This window comes from Hylobates moloch, unplaced genomic scaffold (genome assembly GCF_009828535.3).
Source record: "Hylobates moloch isolate HMO894 unplaced genomic scaffold, HMol_V3 SCAFFOLD_8, whole genome shotgun sequence".
Taxonomy (NCBI): domain Eukaryota; kingdom Metazoa; phylum Chordata; class Mammalia; order Primates; family Hylobatidae; genus Hylobates; species Hylobates moloch.
The window spans coordinates 8,467,981-8,493,399 of NW_026652283.1; the positions used below are offsets into that span (position 1 = coordinate 8,467,981).

The 25,419-nt window shown below is 37.3% G+C and overlaps 1 protein-coding gene across 2 annotated transcripts in view; it reads right to left on the reverse strand.

Moving 5' to 3' along the window:
* LOC116472652 (alpha-2-macroglobulin) overlaps positions 1–19,442 on the reverse strand; it is a 48,689-nt gene extending 29,247 nt beyond the window's left edge. Inside the window, exons 1-15 of one of the 2 annotated variants that reach the window (XM_032159575.2) lie at positions 19,045–19,439; positions 16,612–16,795; positions 15,631–15,790; positions 15,413–15,465; positions 13,554–13,574; positions 13,108–13,276; positions 12,562–12,646; positions 10,750–10,870; positions 9,713–9,827; positions 9,458–9,567; positions 7,467–7,628; positions 4,655–4,882; positions 4,351–4,414; positions 2,626–2,768; positions 1,855–2,004 (exon numbers count right to left, since the gene is read on the reverse strand). In XM_032159575.2, the coding sequence (XP_032015466.1) occupies positions 1,855–2,004; positions 2,626–2,768; positions 4,351–4,414; positions 4,655–4,882; positions 7,467–7,628; positions 9,458–9,567; positions 9,713–9,827; positions 10,750–10,870; positions 12,562–12,646; positions 13,108–13,276; positions 13,554–13,574; positions 15,413–15,465; positions 15,631–15,790; positions 16,612–16,795; positions 19,045–19,130 (1,851 nt within the window). In that variant the 5' untranslated portion in view covers positions 19,131–19,439. Of the gene's footprint in view, positions 1–1,854; positions 2,005–2,625; positions 2,769–4,350; positions 4,415–4,654; positions 4,883–7,466; positions 7,629–9,457; positions 9,568–9,712; positions 9,828–10,749; positions 10,871–12,561; positions 12,647–13,107; positions 13,277–13,553; positions 13,575–15,412; positions 15,466–15,630; positions 15,791–16,611; positions 16,796–19,044 lie in introns of both variants that reach the window. The other variant, XM_032159574.2, reaches the window with a different exon arrangement.
* Between the last annotated feature and the right edge of the window lie 5,977 nt (positions 19,443–25,419).

Consider the following 25,419-nt stretch of genomic DNA (forward strand, 5'->3'; position numbering starts at 1 on the left):
GCTTTATTGTGGCATATTCCATAATTATTGTCTGTCTCATCTATGGGACAGACAATGTAAGTGTCATGAGACATAAATTTTTATCTTTCCAGTAGCTCACTGCTTGATCTCTACTAGCACTTAGTATAATGCATAGAACACAGTGGGCATTAAATAAATGTGTTGAATGAATGACCTACACTAGTAGCAGCAAAGTGTTTCACTGGTAAAACACTAATCAAAGGTTGAGAAGAGCTGGTGTTTTAACTCAGGTCTACTACTAAATCCCTGAAAGCTTCTGCTTTATTATTAATAAATAGGATTCTGCCTTATCTAGCTATCAAGGTTGTTATAATTTGAAAAAATTCTTTGAGAATTATAAAATTATGTTATAAAAATATAAAACATATATTATTTTCCCACATATCCTCTTGAGATCCTACTGTTGAAATGTACTTAATGCTTCCTTTAGAAGTATTCTAATATTTTCATTTAAAATCCCATTAGAAGGACAAACAAGTAAGAAATATTTTCTTATAAGTTTCTATTTCAGGAAAACAAAAATATAAATTTCTCTTTGTTAAATTATGGTAGTAGAAAAAACTTCAGTAAGAGGTTATTACAATTGTTCTCATATTAAAAATTTGAAGATGTGAGCAAACTACTATTAGTACATGCTATTAACTAGTTTTTGTTGTTCCAATTCAGCATACCCTTTTGCTATTTCCTCTATTAGCTCCATATTTTCAAAGAGTTCAGTTATCAATGTCAATTATATAGTAATTCATTTTTCCTAAGTTTTGTTCCTCAGAGATAACACATATGTTCCCTCCGAAATGATTTGTAGCTTGGGACAGCAATTATTTCAACTGATATAATTCTTTTTTTTTTTTTTTTTTTTGAGACCGAGTCTTGCTCTATTGCCCAGGCTGGAGTGCAGTGGCACGATCTCGACTCACTCAACCTCCACCTCCTGGGTTCAAGCGATTCTCCTGCCTTAGCCTCCTGAGTAGCTGGGATGACAGACGCCCGCCACCACCCCCGACTAATTTTTGTATTTTTAGTAGATACGGGGTTTCATCATATTGGCCAGACTGGTCTCAAACTCCTGACCTCAAGTGATCTGCCTGCCTTGGCCTCCCAAAGTGTTGGGATTACAGGCATGAGCCACCACGCCCAGCCATAATTCTTATAAAAACAGAAATCTGATATTTCATTTAGCCTGTGTAGTCTTAGTGCAGGTACGTGTATCACTTTTGTTAGGCTTTTTGAAATGTTGAAACTGGTTTGACAACTCCTATTACTGGTTGCATGGAGCTCTGGGATTTTAAGGACTTTGGGTACTGCATGGTCTTTTTACATTTTAAATATATAATTTCCGAACGGCTTCCCTGGTTGCTCAGTCAATCCTTTCTTTTATTTTGCATAACTGCACTTCTCCTATAGCACTTTTCACAATCTGCTCTGTATTCTCTCCAGCCTTGCATATACGGATGTCTTGACACAGTCAGAAGATCTGAGTTTGTAATGCTATGTGCTCTTGAGCAAGAAGTGTAACATATCTGAATAACGAGTCCTTTTTTGGTTGTTAATTTTCATCACATTTTGTCTTTTTAAAAATTCTTTTATTTGATTCAATACACTGTATTAAGTGATACATTTTTTGTTTATTTTTTTTACTTGCAGAAGTGAGTAGTTTCATATATATATACACATAAAATTCCTTATGAATGAAAGCCCACAGGAGAGCTCAAAGCAATTAATTCCTAGATAAATATAATTTTAATTGATCTTATCCTACTTATCCAGTCATTTTTCCTTGCTCTGAGTCCCTGGCACGGCCCTTCTTGGTTCCTGAGGCTGCAGGGAACTCACCGAGGATGCTGAGAGCTCAGCATCAGGCTTCATGAGCAGCACGCTTTGGTCCACAGCACGGAGGGCGCAGACGGACTGAGGAGCCGCTGTGACTCGCAGATGGGCGTGTGAGGCTGGGAGACTTTGTGTTGGGCTGAAGCTCAAATCCACCTGTGAAATTGGAACAAAAGGTCAGAAAAGCAAATTTCCCGGTTTACCCATGCATTCACTCGCATTTGCAGAGTGTTCCTCATGTACAATGTATAACCACTCTGCTTGACTTCGTGGAGGGTTGGCATTATGTCAGTCCTGAAGTTTTTTGTTCCCTACACTTCTCTTTCATTCTCAAGAATCATTTGAGCCATTAGAATTATTTCTAATTATTCTTATAAATTACTAGTCATGAAATGCCATTTTTATCTTTGATACACAGCAAGGTGCTTATTAATTGTGGTGGAACGTGCATGGCTCTAGGTGCTCTTGCATTTTTCTTTTGGCTCCTTAGTAGTCTTCAAAACTTGCTTACATATTTCCCAACCTTTTATCATAGAAAAAGGGAATAACATACTTTGAACTGTGTAATTGGTAAGAGGCAATGCTAGGAGAAGTTTGAGAGTTTTGTACTAGGAATCAAGTGATTCTGCTTCTTAGTATGACTCTGCCACTACCTTGCTGAATGTCTCTGGGGAATTTGTTTAACCCTTTTGGTCCTAATGTTCACATGTATAAAATAAATGATAATAGTAACTTCCAGTTTTAAATGTTGAAGATTTTATGATCTAAAACACCCACCTTGTTGGCCAGACAATTTTCAACATCATATTTTGCAGAATCCCCAATCACGTCCCCAGTAGGTAAAACGGCATAGATGAGCAATCGAGCGACAGGAGCAATGTCTGACTTCACAGGGATTGAGATGGAAAAATGGCCCTTCACTGGGGCACAAAGAGAATGAGAGGAAGCCATCATAGGTTAATGACTATTTCCATTAGTAGATGTAATAGACATAATAAACAGTAGATGTAACAAGTGGATGACTGCCTCTAAGGACTCTAGCTTTAGAAAAAAACCCTATCAAAGCCCTCTCTCCTCTCATAAATCACATACTATATTGATTTTTCACCAGCTTTAAGCTTCAGCTCACCTACCTAATGTTCTGATGCTAATTAAGGGTATGAAGACATCCAGTTCACTACCATTTGATCTAGGCCTCATACTAGAAGAGGGAAATAGAACCTGAAGTTATGAGATGTAAGAGTAAGAGTTTAACACATTGTATTCATGCTACATCCTCTTTAACCTTCTATGAGCCAATATTCGATTCTTTCTCCATAAGAGGAACACCATGCTCCTTCAGAAGTTATTTTTTGATGCCTATGTAGATTCTTTAGAGGTTGCATTAAGTTTCCTTCAGTCTGCTATGTGCTTCTGTGTTGCTACAAGAGCTAATGAGAGAGTAGATTACTGATACTTTTCTAGCAAGTTATCTTTTAGAGTCTGCTAGACTAGGAGCAACTTTCAAAGGTTTATATTATGACATATTTGCTCATGGCAAGAGTCCAGTTCAGTGGTGGAAGTACCCAATTTAATGCTTCATAAATCATGACTATCTTGAAAGAGAAAAAAGATATTTATAATAATATCAATGGCATAAATGACTCAGCACAAGACCTGGTATATACAACATATCCTGAAATCGTACATTTTCTCCATCCCATTCTCTAACACAATTCTCATTTTGAGAAGAGGTCCAAGAATATTTATAGTTTAAAAATTTGGAATGAGCATAGATTATACACAACATTCTATGTATTTTATTTCCTCCCTTTTTTCTTATTTATTTATTTATTTATTTACTTTTATAGAGATGGGGTCTCACTATGTTGACCAGGCTGGTCTCAAACTCCTGACCTCAACAGATCCTCCTATCTCGTTCTCCCAAAGTACTGGGATTACAGGCGTGAGCCATCACAGCTGGCCCACATCAACATTTTAAATAACGCAAAGAAAATAGGCTGAAAAAAAGACAACACATATTTGATAAAGGGTGAGAAAAAAAACATTATTGTTTTCCCTCCCTCAACTTTCTTTTAATTAATATTAGATGGAAATGGTCTCCATTACTTGAAAGTATTCCTGATATTTCCCGCTCATGAATGGAAAACCAAACATCATACCTTCTCACTCCGAAGTAGGAGCTAAGCTATTAGGAAGTGGCAGCTAAGCCATGAGGATGCAAGGGCATAAGAATGATACAGTGGACTTTGTGGATTCAGGGGGAAGGGTGGAAGGGGGTGAGGGATAAAAGACTACAAATTGGGTACAATGTATACTGCTCGGGTGATGGGTGCACCAAAATCTCAGAAATCACTACTAAAGAATTTATTCATGTGACCAAACACCACCTGTTCCCCTAAAAACCTATGGAAAAAAAGGGAAAGTATTTTGATACTTCCATGGTGTAAGGCTGAATGGGTCAGAATGGGGCAGCAATGCAGAGATGATGGAAATACTCACTGTCTTCCTGCTTCACAAGCAGTCCATGAGTCCCAGTTCGGACAATGCCTCCCTTTGCCATTATCTGCAAAAAAGAAAATGAAAAGAAATTAAATGTGCCAAACAGAGAACACGCTTCAGTCTCACTTCAATATACTTGTTTTATGGAGTCCCTGCTGGCAATAATTCACCTCAAGAGAAGTCAAACTTTCAAAAGGAACATGGATAAGAAGTCGAAGTAATGACATCTAAAGAGCTTCATGAGTACTTGCTCCACAGAGAGTTTTGTCTACAGAGAGGTCAACGCAGTAACCTCCCTTCTCACCAGATAATAGAAGGAGAGCTTATTCAGCCCCTGCAGGGCGCCTCCATTCAGAATATAATGTGCCTGGACTGTCTGAGTTTGGCCACAGGGTAGTTCATGAGGCATGGGCTCAAGGCGGACAAAGCTCTTGCTTGGGGAGAACACAAGATGAGCAGTGTGATGTGCCTCTTCATGTTCTTCTGACACCCACTGGTAGCCGTAACAGGGACTATGATCCTTGTATTTGACCTAATGAATTAGAAAAATTATATTATTTTTAGATTATATGTCATAAAGATTAATGTTCTCACAAAACTACGTAAGTTTACTGTCCTACCTTAACTAGTAGCTGGAAATCTTTTGTTCCACAATGAAAAGTAGGAGAAGGACCCCTTATTTTGTTTCTCTGCTTCAAATTCAGGCATGCTTTGTGACTTTACAGAGTCACAAAGACTCTGGAATTGAGATTTATATTTCTTAAGAGTATAAAAGGAGGCATCTTTTGCTCTGATTAGCTTGCTTGAAATTACTTTGGCTGCTTTACCTGTGCAGTTAGAGACACTGGAGCTATGAAACTTCATTGAGGAGAGTAAGTAATTTCTAGAAATGGAAGAACTGTGCTTTCAGAAAGCAGCTGCCTCTTTTAGGGTGGATTTTGAATGGGTATTATGAATAAATAAAATATTGTAACCTTAGAGATCTGAGAAGACATTGGTAAAAAGCATTGGTTTAAGAGCTGAGCTGATGAATTAGCTGAAGTCTACCTCTTCTGGGCTATCTTAGGCAGATTGCTATTATTGTTATTTTTTTGAGACAGGGTTTTGCTCTGTCGCCTATGCTGGAGTGCAGTGGCATGATCTTGGCTCAGTGCAATCTCCGCCTCCGGGGCTCAAGTGATCCTCCCAGCCAGCCTCCTGAGTTGCTAGGACTGCAGGTGCATGCCACCCCACCCAGCTAATTTTTTGTATATTTTGTAGAGATGGGGTTTCCCCACGTTGCCTAGGCTGGTTTCAAACTCCTGGCCTTGAGCAATCCACCCACCTCAGCCTCCCAAAGTGCTGGGATTACAGGCGTGAGCTACCATGCCTGGCCTAGGCTGATTATTTTTAATGCTCTCTGCAGTCTGGATTCTAATGCCTCAGAGGCCCTATTTGGGTTATATTTCCAACTTTTCTTCCTGTAGAAGTTATTCCTTAGCTCCTTTCAGGCTTCCTCTACCTTCATCCCCAGCTCCCAATAGCACTAGTGAATCTTTGAGCAAAACATTTTGTTCATATCTTAATGTATATTTTGGTGACAACACATATATGATCACCCCAAACAGGGAGCATGTAGAAATAATAATTTCATTGTCAAGACTAGCACAGTGCCTGGCACGTGGAAAGCATTCAAGACACTTTTTGAAATGAGTAAACATTCAAATTTGAGTTTATTAGAGGTAGGTGCTTTTATGCCATCTATTAAAGCTAGATAAATAGAATACATTATTTATTTCTCTATAACAATGTAAGGACTCTAAAGAGGCAGGGGTTTTCTATTACCATGATTATGTAATATATATTAAATATGTATTGTATATACATACATCCATAGACATGTCTACATCTCCCTTGATGAATAGAGGACTGCATGCTATACTGAACAAATTATATTGGTATGAACAGGTCATCTGGAGAAAATTAGAATAGCAAGACAAAATAAAGTAAGATAATAATTTTTGGAGTATATATTTTTAAAACTAAATGCTAATTATGTTAGAATTGGCTTTTATAGTAAAAGTATCTAACAGTTAAAGGGGTCTTAGGTGCTTCAACGTATATTATTTCACTTAATCTTCGCAACCACCCCAAGAGTTAGGTGTTAATATTGCAATCATTTTACAGATAAGGAAATGAAGCACAGAGGTTTTAGTTAATTCCTTAAAACAGGGTTGAGCCAGTATTTTTAACCACTTTATCTGATTCAGATTCTGGAATTCACACTTTTCAAAAAAATTATTATAAACACACACACACACACACACACACAACATAAAATTACCATCTTCATTATCTTTAGTGTACAGTTTGGTAGTGTTAAGTACATCTGTTGTGCAACAGATCTCCAGAACTTTTCATCTTGTAAAACTAAACCTGAATACCAATAAGAGCAATTCCCCATTTCTCTCTTTCCCTAGCCCTTGGCAACCACCATCCTGTTTTCTGTTTCTATGACTTTGACTACTTTAGAAACCCCATGTACGTGAATCATATAGTATTGGTCTTTTTGTGACTAGCTTATTTCACTTACCATAATGTCCTCAAAGATCATTCATGCTGTAGCATGTGACAGGATTTCCTTCCCTTCTCAGGCTGCATAATATTCTGTTGTATTTATATACCACATTTTGTTTACCTGTTCATCCCTTGATGGACATTTGGGTAGCCTCAATCTCTCAGCTATTGTGAATAGTGCAGCTATGAACATGGGTGTGCAAATATCTCTTTGAGACCCTGCTTTCAATTCTTTGAATATATGTCTAGAAGTAGGATTACTGGATCATTTGGTAATTCTATTTTTTAATTTTTTCAGGAACTACTATACTGTTTTTCATAGTGGCTGCGCCATTTTACGTTCCCAGCAACACTGCTGAAGTCTAACCTGCACTTTTAATCACAACAATATACTGCCTTCTTTTCATAAACTTTAAAAAAGTTAACCTTAAATTGGTTTCTAATTGCTAGTTTTTTTTCTCTCCATAGAACTAGACACAGTTTGGAAATTTTATCACCCTTCGGTTGCAACCTTGTTTTCAAGGCTACTTCATGTCATTGGTAACTTCTTTCCAACTTACCCTAACAGTAAGAGAGGTACCCATAACGTTGGTGGTGTTGATAGAGAACTCTACAAGGCCATGCTCATCCGTGGTAGCATTGGAGTAATAGTTTGCTTCATTTCCTCTGATGAATATGACTTTATTCGGTATAGGGACGCCTTTCCCATCTACTAGGCGCACCTGAAGATTAAAAGCTGTGGATTAGTTATATTGGTAATAACTAATAGGCACCAAACATATCATTTTATCACATTTTTTAGTGCCTCCTCTATGTCGAACATGGTTCCGGGCACTGAGGACACAGCAGTGAAAAAAAACAAAGTTTCTTCCATCACAGAGCTTACTGTCTAGTGAAAGAGATAGATGCTAAATAAATATATATATAATATACACTAATTTAGTAGTAATCAATCCTAAGAAGAAAAACAGAGCAGTGTGAAGGGATAGAGAGTGATAGGGATAATAACAAAAGTGACCTGAAAAATGTATTCTAGATATTTTGGAAGTGCTCTGTATTATTACATATAACTCTTAGAGAATCACAGAGCACTAGAGTAACATGATAATGAAATATTTTAATCTATTAACTAAATTTATTTGTGCCCCAGACACCTATTTTGAAGTGGACCATTAACTTCCTATAGATTAGTGTCTGAAGTCTCGTAAGTGCACAAGTAAACAATCGCCAATGCATTGTCCTGCGTGTTTCTCTAGCTGTCTTAGACATGGTCTCTGCTTCTCAACCTAGATCTTCGGCCTTTTGGAAGGTAGGCAGATTTTATGACACACTTCCCATGTGAAAAATGTAAAATTGAAAAGAGGCACACAGTATTAAATAAGTTGCCAAAGCTAATTTACTGCTAATATTGTATCGGCAGTTGAGTAGTCCAGTTCAGATTGTAAAGGTGGCGATTCTTTTTCAGTATAAGCTACATTTGGTAGCAGGAAGAACAATAGGCTGACCCCCATCAGTACTCATAACTGATTTACAAAATCTAAGTTTGCCAATGAAATGTTGGCTGCACGTACAAAGACAAGAACAGGCACATAATTCTGATTTTCTTCTAGCTAGAGAGCCTTATGGCAAATAGGATAGTTATTTAACAGCAATAAAATGTACTTAAAAAGTACACTATCTTTCTGAGAAATTTACAAATGAGCTGAACTTTCATTTTAGGAAGTTGAATACATTTTGATGTCATGACACAACCAAGCCTTCTAGAATGTACTCCACTTTATTGAGTCTATGCCTCTTTCACACCCTTCATAGCTGAAATCCTATAACATTTACATTAGGAAAATGATACACAGTAAATATACATTGAGGCACATGTAACTGTCATCTCAGACTTCTAGAGTCATAAAGATCCATTTGCACATCTGCTGACAACAGAAAAATTGTAAGAGAAGATTTTTTTGGTAGATAATATGAAAATTCATAATTCAAAAATCTGAGAACCTTAAATAGCAGTTTTACCCCATGTTCACTGTTTTAGAAATATACTTGTTATAGAAAAATAGTGTAAATATACTATCCATGAAATAAACATTATTGTAGAATCTTTAATATCTCAAAATAAAAATTAAAACCACCTACCCACCTGTTTCCATACAAAGTTAGTGTTAGCATCATAATGAAACTGGTCAGCATGAATTTTGAGATTCTTGTGAGAAAATGTCATAAAAACCTGAGACTGCCTGGTGAACCATGAGAAGGAGATTGAGTGACTTGTACAATGCCGTTTCAAAAGAAGGGGGAAAAACTCTCCTAATTTTAATAAGGCTTTAGGATAATTACATACATTTCATATACAGATTTACAGAAGAATAAATCTATTTTTATGTAGTTTTATACCTTTGGTTATACTAATCAAGCCTTGGTGGTATTTTATACCTTTGGTTATATTAAATGATAACATTAACCAGGCATGGTTTTAGCAGAAACCATAACTATTGTGCTAATTAGGTAACAGTACATGGGTTGATAAGTGAACTGGAAAATACTCCACCTGCCCAAAGAAGGGAATCCCCTGTCTAAAGTGTGAGTCCACTTTCACAAATGAGAGTTTGGTTATGGTTCTTGTGATTTCACTGGACTCCCTTCCAGTCAATTCCACCACTGAAAAAGAAGAAAAAAATCTGTTCTTTTTGGGAAGAATGATGTCTCTAAAATTCTATCACCTCTCTCCAACTTACAATTCATAATTTGGCTAAGAAAATCAATGCCTATTGTTTTTTCTCTTATACCCATGTAGTACACAAACCTGTTCCTTCTTCTTGGATCTGGGCCTCAGTGTGAAGTTTCATTTCATACTCCTTCCTCTTCAGCTGGAAGACCTTGGTTTTTACTTGCTGATAGAAGCAGCCATGGCTGTTTAGCTAAGGAGGGAGAAAATAAAATACAAAAATACAATGTATACTATACTAAATACATCAGTGGTCAGTTAACCTGGTGTGATTTTTGTGGGGGGACAACATCATGTAGGCATTTTCTATGACGAGGACATGATAAATATTCTCTAGCAACTAAATATTAAATTTCACAACAATATCTCATGTATAATTGACAGATGTATTCCTTGGTGTCTGAAATTCCCTAGATAGAATGCGATAGAAATGTCTTAAAATTTGAGGAGTAATCTTTTTTTGTACAAAGGATGCGTAATATTTATACATACTTATGGGGTACACGAGATATTTTGTTACATGCATAGAATGTGTAATGATCACACCGCGGGATTTAGGGTGCCTACCAACTCAAGTATTTATCATTTCTATGCGTTGTAAATAGTTCAAGTCCTGTCCACTTGCTATGTTGAAATACACAGTACATCTGCTCTTGATCATTAGAACTCCTCATCAAAGTCTGGTTCCTCCTCCATAACATTCAGCTGTGGCTGGGAAGCAGCCTCCTATATGTGGACTGTGTTTGTCAACTCTCTGGCATCTTGGTGGGGACCATGTGACAGGTTCTTGTTCACAGAGAGAGCAGAACTGATGCCCTGGCCAGCTAAGGCAGTTAAGAGCTGTGTGGTTTTTTTCCTTCCTTTGTAGAAGTGAATGCCCATGGAGGCTTTGGATGGCTCAGCATCTATCATTCTGAAACACTCACGATGGGCATTTACAAGAAATAAATGATTCTCATTGTGCTAAGTTCATGATTTTTTTTGAAAAATTACAATAGCCAACATGGAATTCTCTTCTAGATTGTTCTCTTCCTGCGTCAGAAAAATGCTGCAACTCACTGCTTGTCAACAACGCCTTTATTGTTATTCTCTAGAAAAAACAGTGTTCAACCTACCTGTCCACTGAATTTCTCACAGAAAGCCTGTGAATCTTCACCATGGCAGTCAGAAGTGTCACTATACTTCCTGCAAACGCTCACAGTCACATGTCCTGGGACAGGCTTCCCATATGTGTACCTGTCATGAGAACATTCCCAGAGGAATCAGAGCAAACACTGAACCTCCTCATTTTCTAGGTGTTTATATCTCCCCTTTAGCTACAGTATATTCCCTGTCTGTACTTCCCTCTGCTCTCTGCTGGGCTCACACAATATTGAAGACAAGAGTCACTAATGGCTCTTATAGAAATCTCCATTGCAACATGCTGAAATTTACTACATTCTTCTTTTATCATTTCTTTTTTCCTTGATTTTTTTAAGTTTTATCTTAAAAAAGTATTTCTTATTATAAAACTTAAACCTGTGCTTAAAAGAGAAAATAATACCAGCAAAACAAAACAAACAAAAGAAAACAGAACCAAAAAAAACAAACACCCTCAAGTCTACCTAGGAATACAAACTATTAGTATGATAGTGTCTCTTCTTCCATCATCCTCTCCCCATGTGCAGCCATCTCCATATCGAGTTTTATTTGTTTACTTTTTTTTTTTGAGACAGAGTCTCACTCTGTCGCCCAGGCTGGAGTGCAGTGGCGCGATCTCGGCTCACTGCAACCTCCACCTCCTCAGTTCACGCCATTCTCCTGCCTCAGCCTCCTGAGTAGCTGGGACTACAGGTGCCCGCCACCACGCCTGGCTAATTTTTTTGTATTTTTTAGTAGAGACGGGGTTTCACCGTATTAGCAAGGATGGTCACGATCTCCTGACCTTGTGATCCGCCCGCCTCAGCCTCCCAAAGTACTGGGATTACAGGCGTGAGCCACCGCGCTGGGCCTGTTTACTTTTTTACAAAAGTGGGATTGTGTCATAAATATGTCATAGACAATTGCTGGGTTTCCAAGTGCATTTGTCTCCTTTCCTATTTGAGAATGTCCTCTGTATGTCTATTTGCAAGATCACACCAGTTATGAGGAACCAGGAACTTGGCCATCACTGTGAGACAGAGCTGGAGCAGGGGCCTAGCTGAATAGTAGGTGTATTACATGTGTGATCTTTGGGCAGGACTGATTCCTTCACTATACCTGCTCTTTCTGCTACTGCTACTATGTACCACCACGGATAGGAACATAAGATCCAGGAAACAAGAGTTTTCAAGGTTGGAACAGACTGTCTTGAGAGATCAAGTTCAGTCTCTTCAGTAAAAATGTCAGTGCAGAGAGGTATGTAGACCAGCCTTAGGTAGACTAGTGAGTTAGATGAGATTTCAGTTGTATGCCTATCTCTACAAATTCTGAATCTAAGTGATTTTTCCAGTAAGCATGCAAGGTCAGGTAAATGATCTGTTGATGATTGAATTTCCCCTATAGCCATGTGTTAATTATCTCCCTAATATACGTTTGGTTATTTTTGGTTAAGGCAGAGCCAATACCCTTCAACACTATCCACCCTTCCCATTTTGTGTGTGTGTGTGTGTGTGTGTGTGTGTGTGTGTGTGCAGTTTTGTCATTTTCAGAATCAATCCTATTAGCATAACCTTTCTAGAAACAGTTTCTTACCTCATGATAGACTAATGCCGATTAAGAACGTGAAAGAAAATAAAAAGGAAAAATAGAAAAGCAACGGGAGGATAACATTCTACAGATGAGGATGCTGTCAAAGCACTTAAAATTTTTGTGTTGGCACTGCTCCTAGAGAGAGTGGTTAAAATATCCCAAATAGTGAGTCCCTTTTAAATAATCCCCCACAAAAGATTTTTAAAAAATGAACTCACAGGCCACACACTGATACATTCATCTCTTCTTCCAAGATGGTGATAATCTTTGGCACTGTTACTTGTACTTCAAACTTGGGAAGAACTGTTGATTGGTGACAAAGAAGGTTGGTGATTGGTTTTCAACGTTGGGGGAATTCATATTTTCAGGTTCCCTGTAACAGTTCCCTAATACTATTTTAGGGCTCTGAAAAGGTAGCTCTGCTCTCTGATATATTCTTATCTATCCTCCTCTCAGATGAAGATTTCAGTTGAGAGACTATGAGAGATCGCTGTATGCCTAATTAATTATGGAAAACTCTATTAAAACAAGAATGTTTTAATTTTGGGGGTTGGTATTAAATATTGCTACAGAAAATAACCAAGCTATGTGAAGTCCTATTCGCAAATCACTGATGTCCTCATTGGACTTAGGTGTAATTAGTTCTACTCCAAGCCTAATGTCACCCATGGGAAATGGAAAGACTCCAAATGAGCTTAAATTCCAGGCCCTGAGAGTTTCAATATGAAGAAAAATAATGTTCGATGACTGTTCATGATCCATACCAAATTCCTCCACGGTGAAAGGGTGCTCTGTCCTTCTACCTGATTTCTTCTGTACCACCACCTTGTAGGAGCCCTGGAAGGGCTCTGATGAGAGGGGAAAAGAAAATTGCTTGAGGCCACCCTCTAACTGGAAACTCTGCCATTGTGCGATGCGATTTCCTTTGGGATCCTGTGAGTAAATTAATTATAACTTACAAAAGCACCTGCAGCATTGGAGCTAATAAAAGATATCTATGGAAACCCTAAGTTATCTACAAAAAGGACAAATGGGGTAGTAGTATAGGGTGAGGAGAGGAGATGAGTTATAGCCATCTAGCTCTATGGGAGTTGGAAGCCTTCTCCTTTAATGACAAGTTTCTGAGATATTGTAAAAACCTCTCAAATAAGAACATTTTCCCTATATGTATTGCTTTCCTTCTAATATGGAATATTTCATGTTGCTTTACCTGAATATATACCAGTGGAATCTGAAAGACAAAAGAAAAAAGAAGAAGTTTATAATTATTTTCAAATATTCTTAAATCTCATTTATAAGCAAAGCAGCTAGTATTTGCTAGCATAACAGGGTGAGTATAGTAAAAAATAATTCAATTGTACATTTAAAAATAACTAAAAGTGTAATTGGATTTGTTCGTAACACAAAGAATAAATGTTTGAGGGGATGGGTACTCCATTTATTGATACGGGCATGCAATGCATGATAATAATCATTATCCATGATTGGATAATGATATGGATAATGATAATAATTATCATCCATAATCATTATCATGCACTGCATGCCTGTACCAAAATATCTCATGTAACCCATGAATATATATACACCTACTATGTTTCCACAAAAATTAAAAAAACAATAAAAAATTAAAAAAATCTAAATTAGTTTTATATAGAATAATTCCCTCTATAGTGAAATACAGAAATAGTCCAGATTAAATTTTATAGAACTTTTCATTAATCTATTTTAAGCAATTAATAAATAATGTTAAGAACTTACTAGGCCTTCAGCAACAAATACACATGTAAAGTGCATTTACTAAAAATGGATTTATTAACATGTCTTAAGTGCTTATAGCATCCTAGTGAAGATCAATCCTTTGCTATGCAATTTTACAGGTTGAGAAATAAACACTTATGTAACTATAAGTAAATATGTTCAGATGTAATCATTAAGATGGCTCATAGAATTCTTATGTAGTTCTAAGAATGAGGAGGAATGGACGTATTTCATTAATAAATATTAGTTTAATAAATATTACTTTTAAAAATGAATAAACATTGATAAAGGAGCTAGTATCAATGTTTATTCATTTTTTAAAACTAATCTTTATTAAGTACCTTCTCATGTGCTGTGCATCATTCTAGGTATTGAGAATATAACCATGCACAAAAGAACAATATGTCTGCTTTAATGGAGCTTATGTTATAATAGGAATAGGCAGATTTTTAAAAACCAATACATATAGGATGGTGGTAAGTGCCAACAGAAAAACAAAGCCGAGTTAAGCTGACAGAGTGATGGGTGTGGTGCCTCATTTTAGACAGAGGAGTGAAAGTAGAAGCTGGGAGACCACTTTGAAGGCTATCGTAATGATCTTATTTAGAGATGACATTGGCTAGGACTAGCTTGCAGCAGTAGTTCAGATGATAAGAAATAGTCTGAATATATTTTAAGCCAACATAATTTTCCAGTGAAGTGGATGTGGGTATGAGAGAAAGAGAAACAAGAACTAGGCCATAATCTTTTGTCTTTGGAGCTATGAGAGAAGAGTTGCCTCTTTTTGAGATAAGAAAATGTGAAGAAGCTGATTTGGGAGAGAAAAATGGAGACTTTGGGTTGATGTCTGCATTACAATAGAAAGAATTGTTTCTTGTCACAGATACCAAGGGTTAGTCTTGAGGAACAAATTAATTACCCTGACTTTCCTTTATAGTGAAGATTTTGGTAGGTGTATATAGAAAAAATCTAAATCTTTAAAATGTTTTTTGAGCTTAGGTTCTTTGAGGGTTTATCTGTGTCTGCTATTGAATGTATCTTTCTAATTGTCCTAATTAAGAACTATTCGAAAAGTAAATGTAATCGTGTGACAACTGACTGAGTACTAGCACCAAGACAGAAAGAATTGCCTACTTTCTTTACCTGGAATGATGTTTTAGATTAGGATCTTGTGCTGTTGTAATGCCAGAAGTTACTGTTAATGATACCAGATTCTTCCTCTCCCTGGTCTTCCCCCAACACTTTAAAAAACAGGTTCCCAGCCTGTTTATACAGACAATCATTTTATGTAGATAACAGAAAACTCACCAACTCATTCAGGGGGTGAAAGTTTTCATCCAAGCAGACAACACGAAATTTCACTGAAACAGAAATATTTTTCATGAGCCCCCAAACCCAAAGTAGGCTTGTAGGCTGGTAAGACAAGCTATTAAGGAACCAAGATCATAGGAACTTTGCCTGGGGAACATCCAGGGGAAGAAGATCTTTCCTTTTTGAAGTTGTCCTGTCTGTAGGCTTCTTCATACCTGTCTGCCCTGGTTTGTAGATTGATTTGTCTGTCTGGACAAAGACCAGACTCTCCTCATTCTTAACCAGCACCGTGGTCTGCTTCTTAAATTCTTGGGTTGGTCCTTTCACTTGGACAGTGAGGAACATTACCTCCTCATTGGGTGAAGGCTTTGGGACCTGAAATACAGGACAGATCCTGAAACCCCATGCAGCACCTGCAGGTCTCCTCCCCTATTTGCTGTTCCACTCTTTCCTGGAGATCTTGCCCTTCTTACTTAACTTCACTCCCTTGTTCTCAGCAGGGAAAGTTGGCATGGACAGGAATCACTTCTGCCGTTTTACAAATGGGGAGACAGGACACAAGGTGGAGGAAAATACATCAGTAAGAGAGGTCATAAGTGAGATTCACATCTTCATACAGCTCAGAAAAAACAGTCTTGATTCAATTATACACTGAGCTTTACCAGGTTGATGTTACATGCTAAAAGGGCATGGTTGAAGCATGGTTTAAAGGCTATGGAAAAAAATCCCGTATTTTACTGACACTAGGCTGTAAGCATCTCACAGGTGGACAACTCTGAAGAGATATTACACCTTTGCTCAGGGTAATTTCTACAATTTTTACTCTTAAAAGTAGTGTGGAGTGATGTGTTCCAGTCAGTCCACCACCGGTGGCTCATGTTGAGCCTTGGCCTAGTTTACTTTATTAATATTTTTTCCACCTTAATTTTAAGAAGTCACATTTTCTTTTTTTTTCCTTTCTGGCTAATAGGATTTCTATTTGATTATTAAGTTGATTTTTTGTGTGCCTGTAAATATTTGTCTCCCATGGCTGGAGAGTCATGCATTGCTCCTTAATTTCTATACTTAGTTTGCTACGTTTGGATTGCTTCCTGAAGTGCTTACCAGCCTCACAAAGCCTCATCTTGACAGAATACTAGATCCCTATGACGCTGACTAAAAGAACCAAGTATATTAAGTCAGACAGCCACACTCACAGCAAGGGCGACACAGTGGAGTACGTCGTTCTCTGCCTTCAGGTCAGTGAAGAGGCTCTTGTTTCTCCTGACAGACTCCAAGGAAGCACTTACAGTCACCGTCTCGTTCAGGTAGCTCAGAAGGACACAGACCTTCTCAGGGGTCTCAGTGTGGAGCAGGGAGGGGACCAGAACCATATACTGCCTGGGAATGAGACGGTTCAATTAGAGGAAAGTGAAGGAAGACAGGCATTGCTATCAACAGCACTTTTTTCCATCATCATAATTATCATCATCAGTTCTACACCAAGAGAAGACATACTGATGAGCGTGAAATTTGGCTGTTGAAGGCCATGCATAAGAATTATTTCCCTTTTCCCTCACATGCCATGGCAGTGAACATTTTACTAGAGGTAGGTCTTAAACAGATTAAAACCTGTAGGCATGCTTCACTCTAAGGAACAATTTGTGAACATCTGAATTCAAATAAAAATATGTAGTTACATTTGTTCATGTTGTAAGTCTATTTTTACCTTCGAGTTGCTGTAAAAAGTAAGCAAGCTCTCAGTCATGTGGACATTACAAAAACTAATCAAATTATAGAATTTTCATTAAAATATATATACAGACATATATACACACACATATATACATACACACATTCAGCAGCCCTGTGAAAATTGTATGGTAAGTACTCACCTCCACTCCACAGATATGGAATCTGAGCCTCAAAGAAAGTGAGCCATTACTTTACAGTCTCAGTTGTGGTAAGCAGCTAAGAAAGTCTTAAGAGTGTTACCTAATCATGGATGTTTGCATTTTAAATATTTGCCTTTCAGTTCATGATTAGACAATGGCTCCATCCAAAAATGGTCCTCTGGTGATTGACTTTAGACTTTGGTAACTCATGTGCAGTACAGAAACTTTCTCAGTACCCTGACATATAATTTAAGATCAACCTTGTAGTTTTTATACATTTTTGCTCACAGAACTCCTAAAATAATTTTTGGACACTGTGCACTCCTTACATATTTTCAAGTAAACATATTTTTATCATGATTTTAAGCAACAGCAAAAGATATTTGATGATATTTTAAATTAATATTTAGATTACTTTTACAATTTTCTCATGGGATAATAAACACTTTACTATAAGATACCTACTATCACTATTTAAAAATACATTAAAAAATTCTTTTAATGGTCTGATATTTAATATCTTTCTCTTCTTTTTTCCTTTTTGAATTTGAATTTCCATGCCAATTACCATACAGAAATTTATCCTAAATTTCTATATTTCAAAAAATTTTGTGAATTATTCTTACTTCTTTATTACGAAGCATCTATACATATATGTATGTATACTTACGTTCACATATATACATATATGTATACATATACATAAATGCATATATATGTAACATATGAGGGTAGGTAAATTTAACTCCTCTTTTAAATAGAATGTGACCATAAATTTATAAATATTAAACATTTCCTTCTGATTGAGCTGTGTTCAAAAATACTTGTGTATAACTGATCAAAACAAAATAAATAAATTACAAAGTATGATTCATACATGTTAGATATAAAATTAAAATACTTTTGAAGCACATCCTTAATGAGAATGATGAGCTGTTTTTTCCCCCAGTGAATTTATGTATCCATGGATGAATAGTCCTTATTGCAAGAATTAAACAAGGTCTAACATTAATTCTGTTACTTTTTTTGTTTTGTGTAGCTATAAGTGCTAAGAAGAATGGTTCACATAAAAGTAAATAAATGGCAAGTAAAACAATTGCATCATTGTTACCATTTCTTGCAACTTCTGCATTACATGCTAAAAATCACCTAGTATTCTATTATCAAGAATCCCTTCTCATCACTCATCAGCTGGTATTTCCTTTAGTTCCTCCTTCAGTTGTGTTGAAACAAAGAATTCATCACCACCTCATCTGCAAAAGGATTTCTCTCCTGACATTAGAGTCCCTTGCTTTTTCAATATCAACACCAGTATTTCAAATTGTTCCTTTATTTGGCACCCCACAGATTTTTATACTCCAGGGCATTGTTCCATGTTTGGTTGTGGGAGAGAATTGTCTTTATTTTTATAAAATAGAAAATGGACCCTTAAGAAAGAGGAAGTAAGAAAAGATAAATAGCATGGTCTCAAGTAGATCAATATGAATGTGAATATCTAAAATTTATTCTTTTAAAAAAGCTAAAAATTTCTGACACTCCTTAGGAAGGCTTTGCATATTAGAGGTTTAGAGAGTTAGGGAAGAATGATTAAAAGTAAGCAAGTAATGAGTAAACTAGATTTATAAAATCTGGAAGGAACCTTAGAGATAAGAAGATGACAGTATCATAGGAAAGAAAAAGGAATGATATAAAGAAAAATCTGCAATAAATGAAGGACTCTAGGTTCATGCTTCATGCTCTCTGTGTGGCACTCACGGTTTTCCAGAGACTGAGGCATCTGTGGGCAGGAGGACCAAGAGGAGAAGAACCAGACTTGGATGAAGGAGTTTGTTCTTCCCCATGTTGCAGAAAGAAGGAGCTGGAGGAGACCAGACCGTATCGTACCCTACTCCCTACAATCCATCTGGTCCCAAACACTTCCGAAAGCAACTGGGCTTTATGCTGCTCTGTGTGCAAACAGGAAGTTCCACCCACACAAGATCTCTAAACAAAGTTGAGGTCTCTGAACATTTTCTGGAAAGGTCATTGATGGCCTATTTATAGTCAAGGTTAATTCCTGGCGGGCTAAATAGAATCCCTGGAGGGCTAAAACTACATTCCCATAAGAGCTCACTTTTACCGTAAAGCAGCTAATAAGCTTTTCAACCTCTTCTCTCCCTCACTCCCCCACAACTCCTCACAACGCCTTTTATGGTGCTTCTCACATCTCTTGTATGAATAGCTGGCAAGGAAAACTACAATTTAAGCAACACTGGGCAGGCTCAAAATAGATATTTCACTACCAGTCAGTGTGGCTGCAAGTTCTCCATTAGATATGCCTACCCTAAATGTTTGAAGCCACATCAGAATTCAGTAGTCCTCTTTGAAAATGACATGAATTAAACTAGTAGCTTTTTGACATTAGGGATATTACTGGATTGCAGATGAAGAGCCAGGCCCTGGAAGAATGATCATAGAAAAGAGTTTCCTGTTTTAAGAAAGTGAAACAAAGAAAGGTGAAGTAACAGGACTTCAAAAACAAATTTTGACCTATTGTGCCTAACAAACTACCCAATTGCGTTTACCATCAACTACACAAACTTCCTTACTGCCTTCCAAATATGATATTCCTCTGCAAGCTTTAAGTCATATAAATGATTTCATTCATCCATCCATCCATCCATGCATTTATTCATCCATCTATTCATGTAGCTATTCAGTTGCTTTGTAAGTATTTTTTGATCCTATTAGGGCTAGACATCATGCAAGATTCTAGAGATAGTGGTCAAATAAGTATGAAAACAGGCACTTAAAGGTTTTACATTCTTGCAGGGGCAAAAAGAGACAGAAAAACAACTACTGTATAAAATACAACAACTGCTGTATAAAATACCGTATAAAATACAATATAAAACTACTGTATAAAATACAGTATAAAATATAACAACTACTGTATAAAATACAATATAAAACTATTGCATAAAATACAGTAGCCAAACATATTATTGGAGAAATTCAGGATGCTCTGGGAGCACATAAAAAGGGCACATAACCCAGACTTGGAACCTTTTAAAAACATTTCAAGGGAAAGCAAAATGTAAATTAAGCTCTGAAGTATGAGTAGTGGTTGTCTAGAAGAACAAAGAGATGAAAAGAGCTTTCGAAGCATAAAGAATGACAGATGCAAAGGTCTGGGAGGGAGAAGAATCACGGCACATGCATGAAATAAAAACTATTTGGTATGGAGGAAATACTCCTTTCTGATGCTTCAAATCAGAAAGGAATTTGTCAACAATATTAAGGTATTCAGAGGAGTACTCAGTGGATTGACTTCAGGTTTGTTTCCTGGAAAGCTTGCTCTTATTGAAATTTGAAAGGGCAGCTAGAAAGAGGTGATCCAGGATGCAGGAACGACCAGATGGGAGCTGGTGTAATAATACAGGTGAAAGCTGATGGCATTTTGAACTATGGAATTTGTGGTAGTATTAAAAAGAGCTTGCAGATTTATATCATATTTAAGAGATAATTATAGTGCTCAGCGAATATATGAATGTGAGGAATAAAGGAAAATGTGTCTTTCCATTTTCCTGACTTGTCACTGAGTGAATTGTGTTGCCTTTAGCTGAGTGAGTGAAACAGAAGAAACAGATTGGTGGGAGCAGAAGGAGGACAGAAGGGCTGAGGATTGGGAAGATGGAGTAAGTGCTTGTGGGATATTCACGTATTAATATTCACAGGAGTTTGACATTTGAATCTTGAGCTTAGAGCAGTGTGGTCTACTAGAAATAGAATGTGATCGCCCTGTGTAATTTTAAATTTAAAATTTTCTAGTAACCACATAAAGAGAAACATTGAATTAATTTTAATATGTATTTTATTTAATCCAATATATCCAAAATATAATTATTTCAACATTTAGCCAATATAAAATTGTTAATGATATCTTAAAGACTTTTCCTTCATAATTTGTTTTCACAAGCTGGTGTGAATTTTATACTGACAACATAGATCAATTTAGGCTAGCCATACTTCAAGTGGCCAATATTAGACATAATATAGGTAATATTTTTCAGATTATGGTATTAGCATCTAAGTGGGTTATAACATCATGACCTGTGAGTCATGACCAGGATTTTTAAAAATGAAATAGAATATAATAAAAAATACAGTGTATCAGACAGAATAAGTGAGAATAGTGATTTGGGAAACATCTGTTTCATATACATGCAGCAGAGGCTGGTGGTGGTTTCCTGTTACCACTTCTCCAATTCTGCTTTAATAATAGAACTCCTGATCCTTTGCTGGGTGCAGACTGCCTAGTTGACTTCTATTTCTTAACCCCCTCCCTTGAAGCTGGGTATGGCATATGACTAAGTTCTGGTGATTGGAGGGCAAGTGGAAGTGATACATGCAACTTTCAGTTCATGACTTAAAAAGGAAGGGTACAGTTTTGCGCTTCCCCTTTCTTCCTTGCCCAGGCTAGAATGTGGACATGCTGACTGTAGGGATAGGTACTGCTGTAGCTCATCAGATGGAAGCCATGTGTTAAGGAAAGCAGAACCACAAACCAGGCACAGCCTCAGCCCTTGAGTCATCAAAAGGCTACTCCAGTTGGGACCTTTATGTGACAGAGAAATGCATTCTCTTAGTTAACCATTGTATTTTGAGGTCTGTTTGTTACAGCATTAAAACCTATATCCTAACCTTATTTTTCTTTGTCACTATTTCTATCTCAATCATCTGTATCCTTTACTGTAAGTGTCCTAGGTCACAATGGTGGAAATGTGATTATAGTGTTACAGTGGGAACTGCTTACTGAACATGTACAAAATCCCTTATTTTTGGTTAAAGTTAAAGCAGTCTGAATGCCACTAGCTTGATGAGATCTGCTCTACTTATAGAGACTGTGGATTTATCAGTTTATTGGGCAAGCTGATGCCATGGAAACGGATGATAATAGCCAGGTAGAAGATGTTGATGAAAAGAGAGAGAGAGCCCAAGACAGAGTTACAGGGAATGCCTTTGTCTAGGCAATGGGCAGGAGCACCCAAATGGAGCAAGAAGGGCCAGTTAGAGAGGAAGAAACACAGGTAGGAGAGTGTGAGGTCTCTGAGTCCCAAGGAAGGGACCGCTTTAGTAAGAGAATAGTCAATAGAAGATTGCTACTAGACCAGAATGATCATGACTTTATACCAAGGCATCAATGTTAATAGCACACAACATTTTAAAAAATTATTACAAATGATTGTATAATTTTATAATGTATTGATTCAAAATGTAACATAATTTAAATGGTTTCTAAGACGCTAGAAATAAGTGAGCATTTACTTGGATTAATGACTTAAAATAGGAGGGATTAATGTTAATAGCATTCATTTGATACCTCATGATAAATTACAAAGATGATCTGTAAAGGTTGTTATTGATAAATTCCTGGCTACCCATGTCAAATGCTGCTGTGAAATCAAATAATAGATTGATTTTTTTTTTCTGCTGGGTTTAAGGACAAGGACATTGGGATTCAGCTGTTTCAGTGCCAGTGTGGGGCAGAAGCTTGCTGAGGGGGATGGGGAATGTGAGGGACTAGAGCCAGTTTGGCAGTTTGTCTGTAGGGGAGAAAAACAACAGGGCAGTACCTGACGGAGATGCCAGGGTGAAAGGAATATTTCTTTAGGTGGAGATAAACTTGAATAAGTTTGAATGAAATATTGCTTCTAAAAATGCTGAGTGGGAGGCGCAAATGACAGAGGAGAGGTTGAGCCTTTTGGAGTGACAAGGGATGATCCCAGAGGGAGGTCTCTGAAGGATGCATGCAGCAGATGTATTAAGAATGTGGGTGGAGGAATGATCCTTAATGGGAGAGATGCCGCATTCATTATAATCACAGATAAAAAGGAAAGTATTATTAAAATCCCCTTTCACCACGACAGAGCCTCATATTCTTTAGGAGAGGGAAAATGAGCTTGAGGGAAAAAAATAACTGAACCAGTTAGTTGCCAGGACACCTGAGCCCTACTTCTAACTTAGCTGTGTGGTCCTGGGTAACTCAGTTAACTGCTCTGAGCCTCAGCTTTCATGCCAATAGTGGGGCAATAATATCTGTGGTCTCACCTTCATGGGGTAGTTTCATACAAGATGCTAGGTGTAACACAGCTTTAACATTCTGATCCTTACTATACCAGTGTAAATTAATTTTTATAGTTTGAATGCTAATGGCTGAGGATGACATCTATTTCATCTCTGTTCTGGGTTTCGCTATAGGAATAGCATCCATCAGTATTTCCAGGAAAAATCACCAATTGGGTTACCTGAGTAGCAAGTTCTTGACAGAAAGGGGAGCACACAATTTGAACAAGTTCTGTACAGTTTTGAAATATTTAGCAAACACTGCTAGAAAGCTGAGGTAAAGGGGTAAAGAGAGAAAAAAAGGGAAGGGAAAAAGATAGTTCATGGAAAAGAAAGTAGAAGAGCAAAATACAGGAAAACACATAACAGTAAGAACAAACAAGGAATGTTTGGGAAATGAGAGAAATTAGGATTAGGAGGTACGTGGGCCTTAAAAAAAATAAATAGAATCAAATTTTCTCCTTGTATTGCCGTAGTGCTTCCCAGAAACTGAATATAACTTATTTAATTGTATCAATTGTACACTTAGTGCTCATTGTCCTCAAAAAGAGAACACTTAAGCTTCCCATAGTCCTGACAGTGACGATAATGACAATTTCATCTGGTTACATATTAACTACTATCAAAATCAGAAAGCTCAGTAGGTGGCATAACCATATTCACCCTATTAGAGGGTGTACTGGCTTTGTCTTTGACCAAGTATCTTGGGCAAAATCTGCAGTGAAGGATATATGTATCTACAGAGATGTACTCAGTGATCAAAGAGCAGAGTTTTTCTCATTTGTGCTATCTTTTTAACATATATATATGTGTGTGTGTGTGTATATATGCATATATATATATATACACTTTTTTTTTTCAGAGACAGGGTCTTGCTCTGTTGCCCAGGCTGGAGTACAGTGGTTAGATCATAGCTCAGTGCAGCCTTGAACTCCTAGGCTCAAGCGATCCTCCCATCTCAGCCTCCCAAATAGCTAAGACTACAGGTGCACTCCACCACGCCCAGCTAGTTTTTTTCTTAAGCTTTTTGTAGAGACAGGGTCCTACTATGTTGCTTAGGCTAGCCTCAAAGTCCTGGCCTCAAGGGATCTTCCTATCTCGGCCCCCCAAAGTGTTAGGGTAACAGGCATGAACCATCATACCTGGCCTTTCTGCTTTTTAATGAGAAAAAATATTTGAATATATAAAGATAAAAGCACATCCTCAGGTTGTTTTCATTCTAATATGCTTCCATCGTTTCTCAAAATTATCAAAAAGCACTTTGGGAGACCAAGGTGGGTGGATCATGAGGTCAAGAGATCGAGACCATCCTGGCCAACATGGTGAAACCCCGTCTCTACTAAAAATACAAAAATTAGCTGGGCATGGTGGCGTGCGCCTGTAGTCCCAGCTACACGGGAGACTGATGCAGGAGAATCACTTAAACCCGGGAGGCAGAGGTTGCAGTGAGCCGAGATCGCGCCACTGCACTCCAGCCTGGCAACAGAGCAAGCCTCTGTCTCCAAACAAACAAACAAAAAAACAAAAACAAAAAGAAAGAAAGCATTTTATCTTTTTAATCAGTATACCCTTGCTCCTTTAGGTTTCTAAAGAGGACTGATTTCCACCCATAATCCATTTTATTAGATCCTATGTTTTGCTACAGAGGTATTAGTGTTTGGACTAAAACAATTTACTACAAACAATAGAATTCAATGGCTGTCCTAACATATTTATGCTTTTGGGCATGTAGAAGTATTTTTGTATAATGAATCTGTCCCCACTGTGAATTTGCTATGTACATACATTTCAAATTTATAGATTCTATCTCATCAACTTTCTAAAACGACTGCCAACGTACCTTCTCACTAGCAATGCTTACGTGTATGTATTCTCCCAGCACTCATCTTTTAAAATGTTACCAATCTGAGGGGGAGGGGAGCATGATCTATTTTGTCTTTTGTCTTTCAAGTTCATGATTACTGGTGATGTTCAGCATCATTGTCACTTGTAGGAACTCTGTTGCTTATAATTTATCTTTGTTTA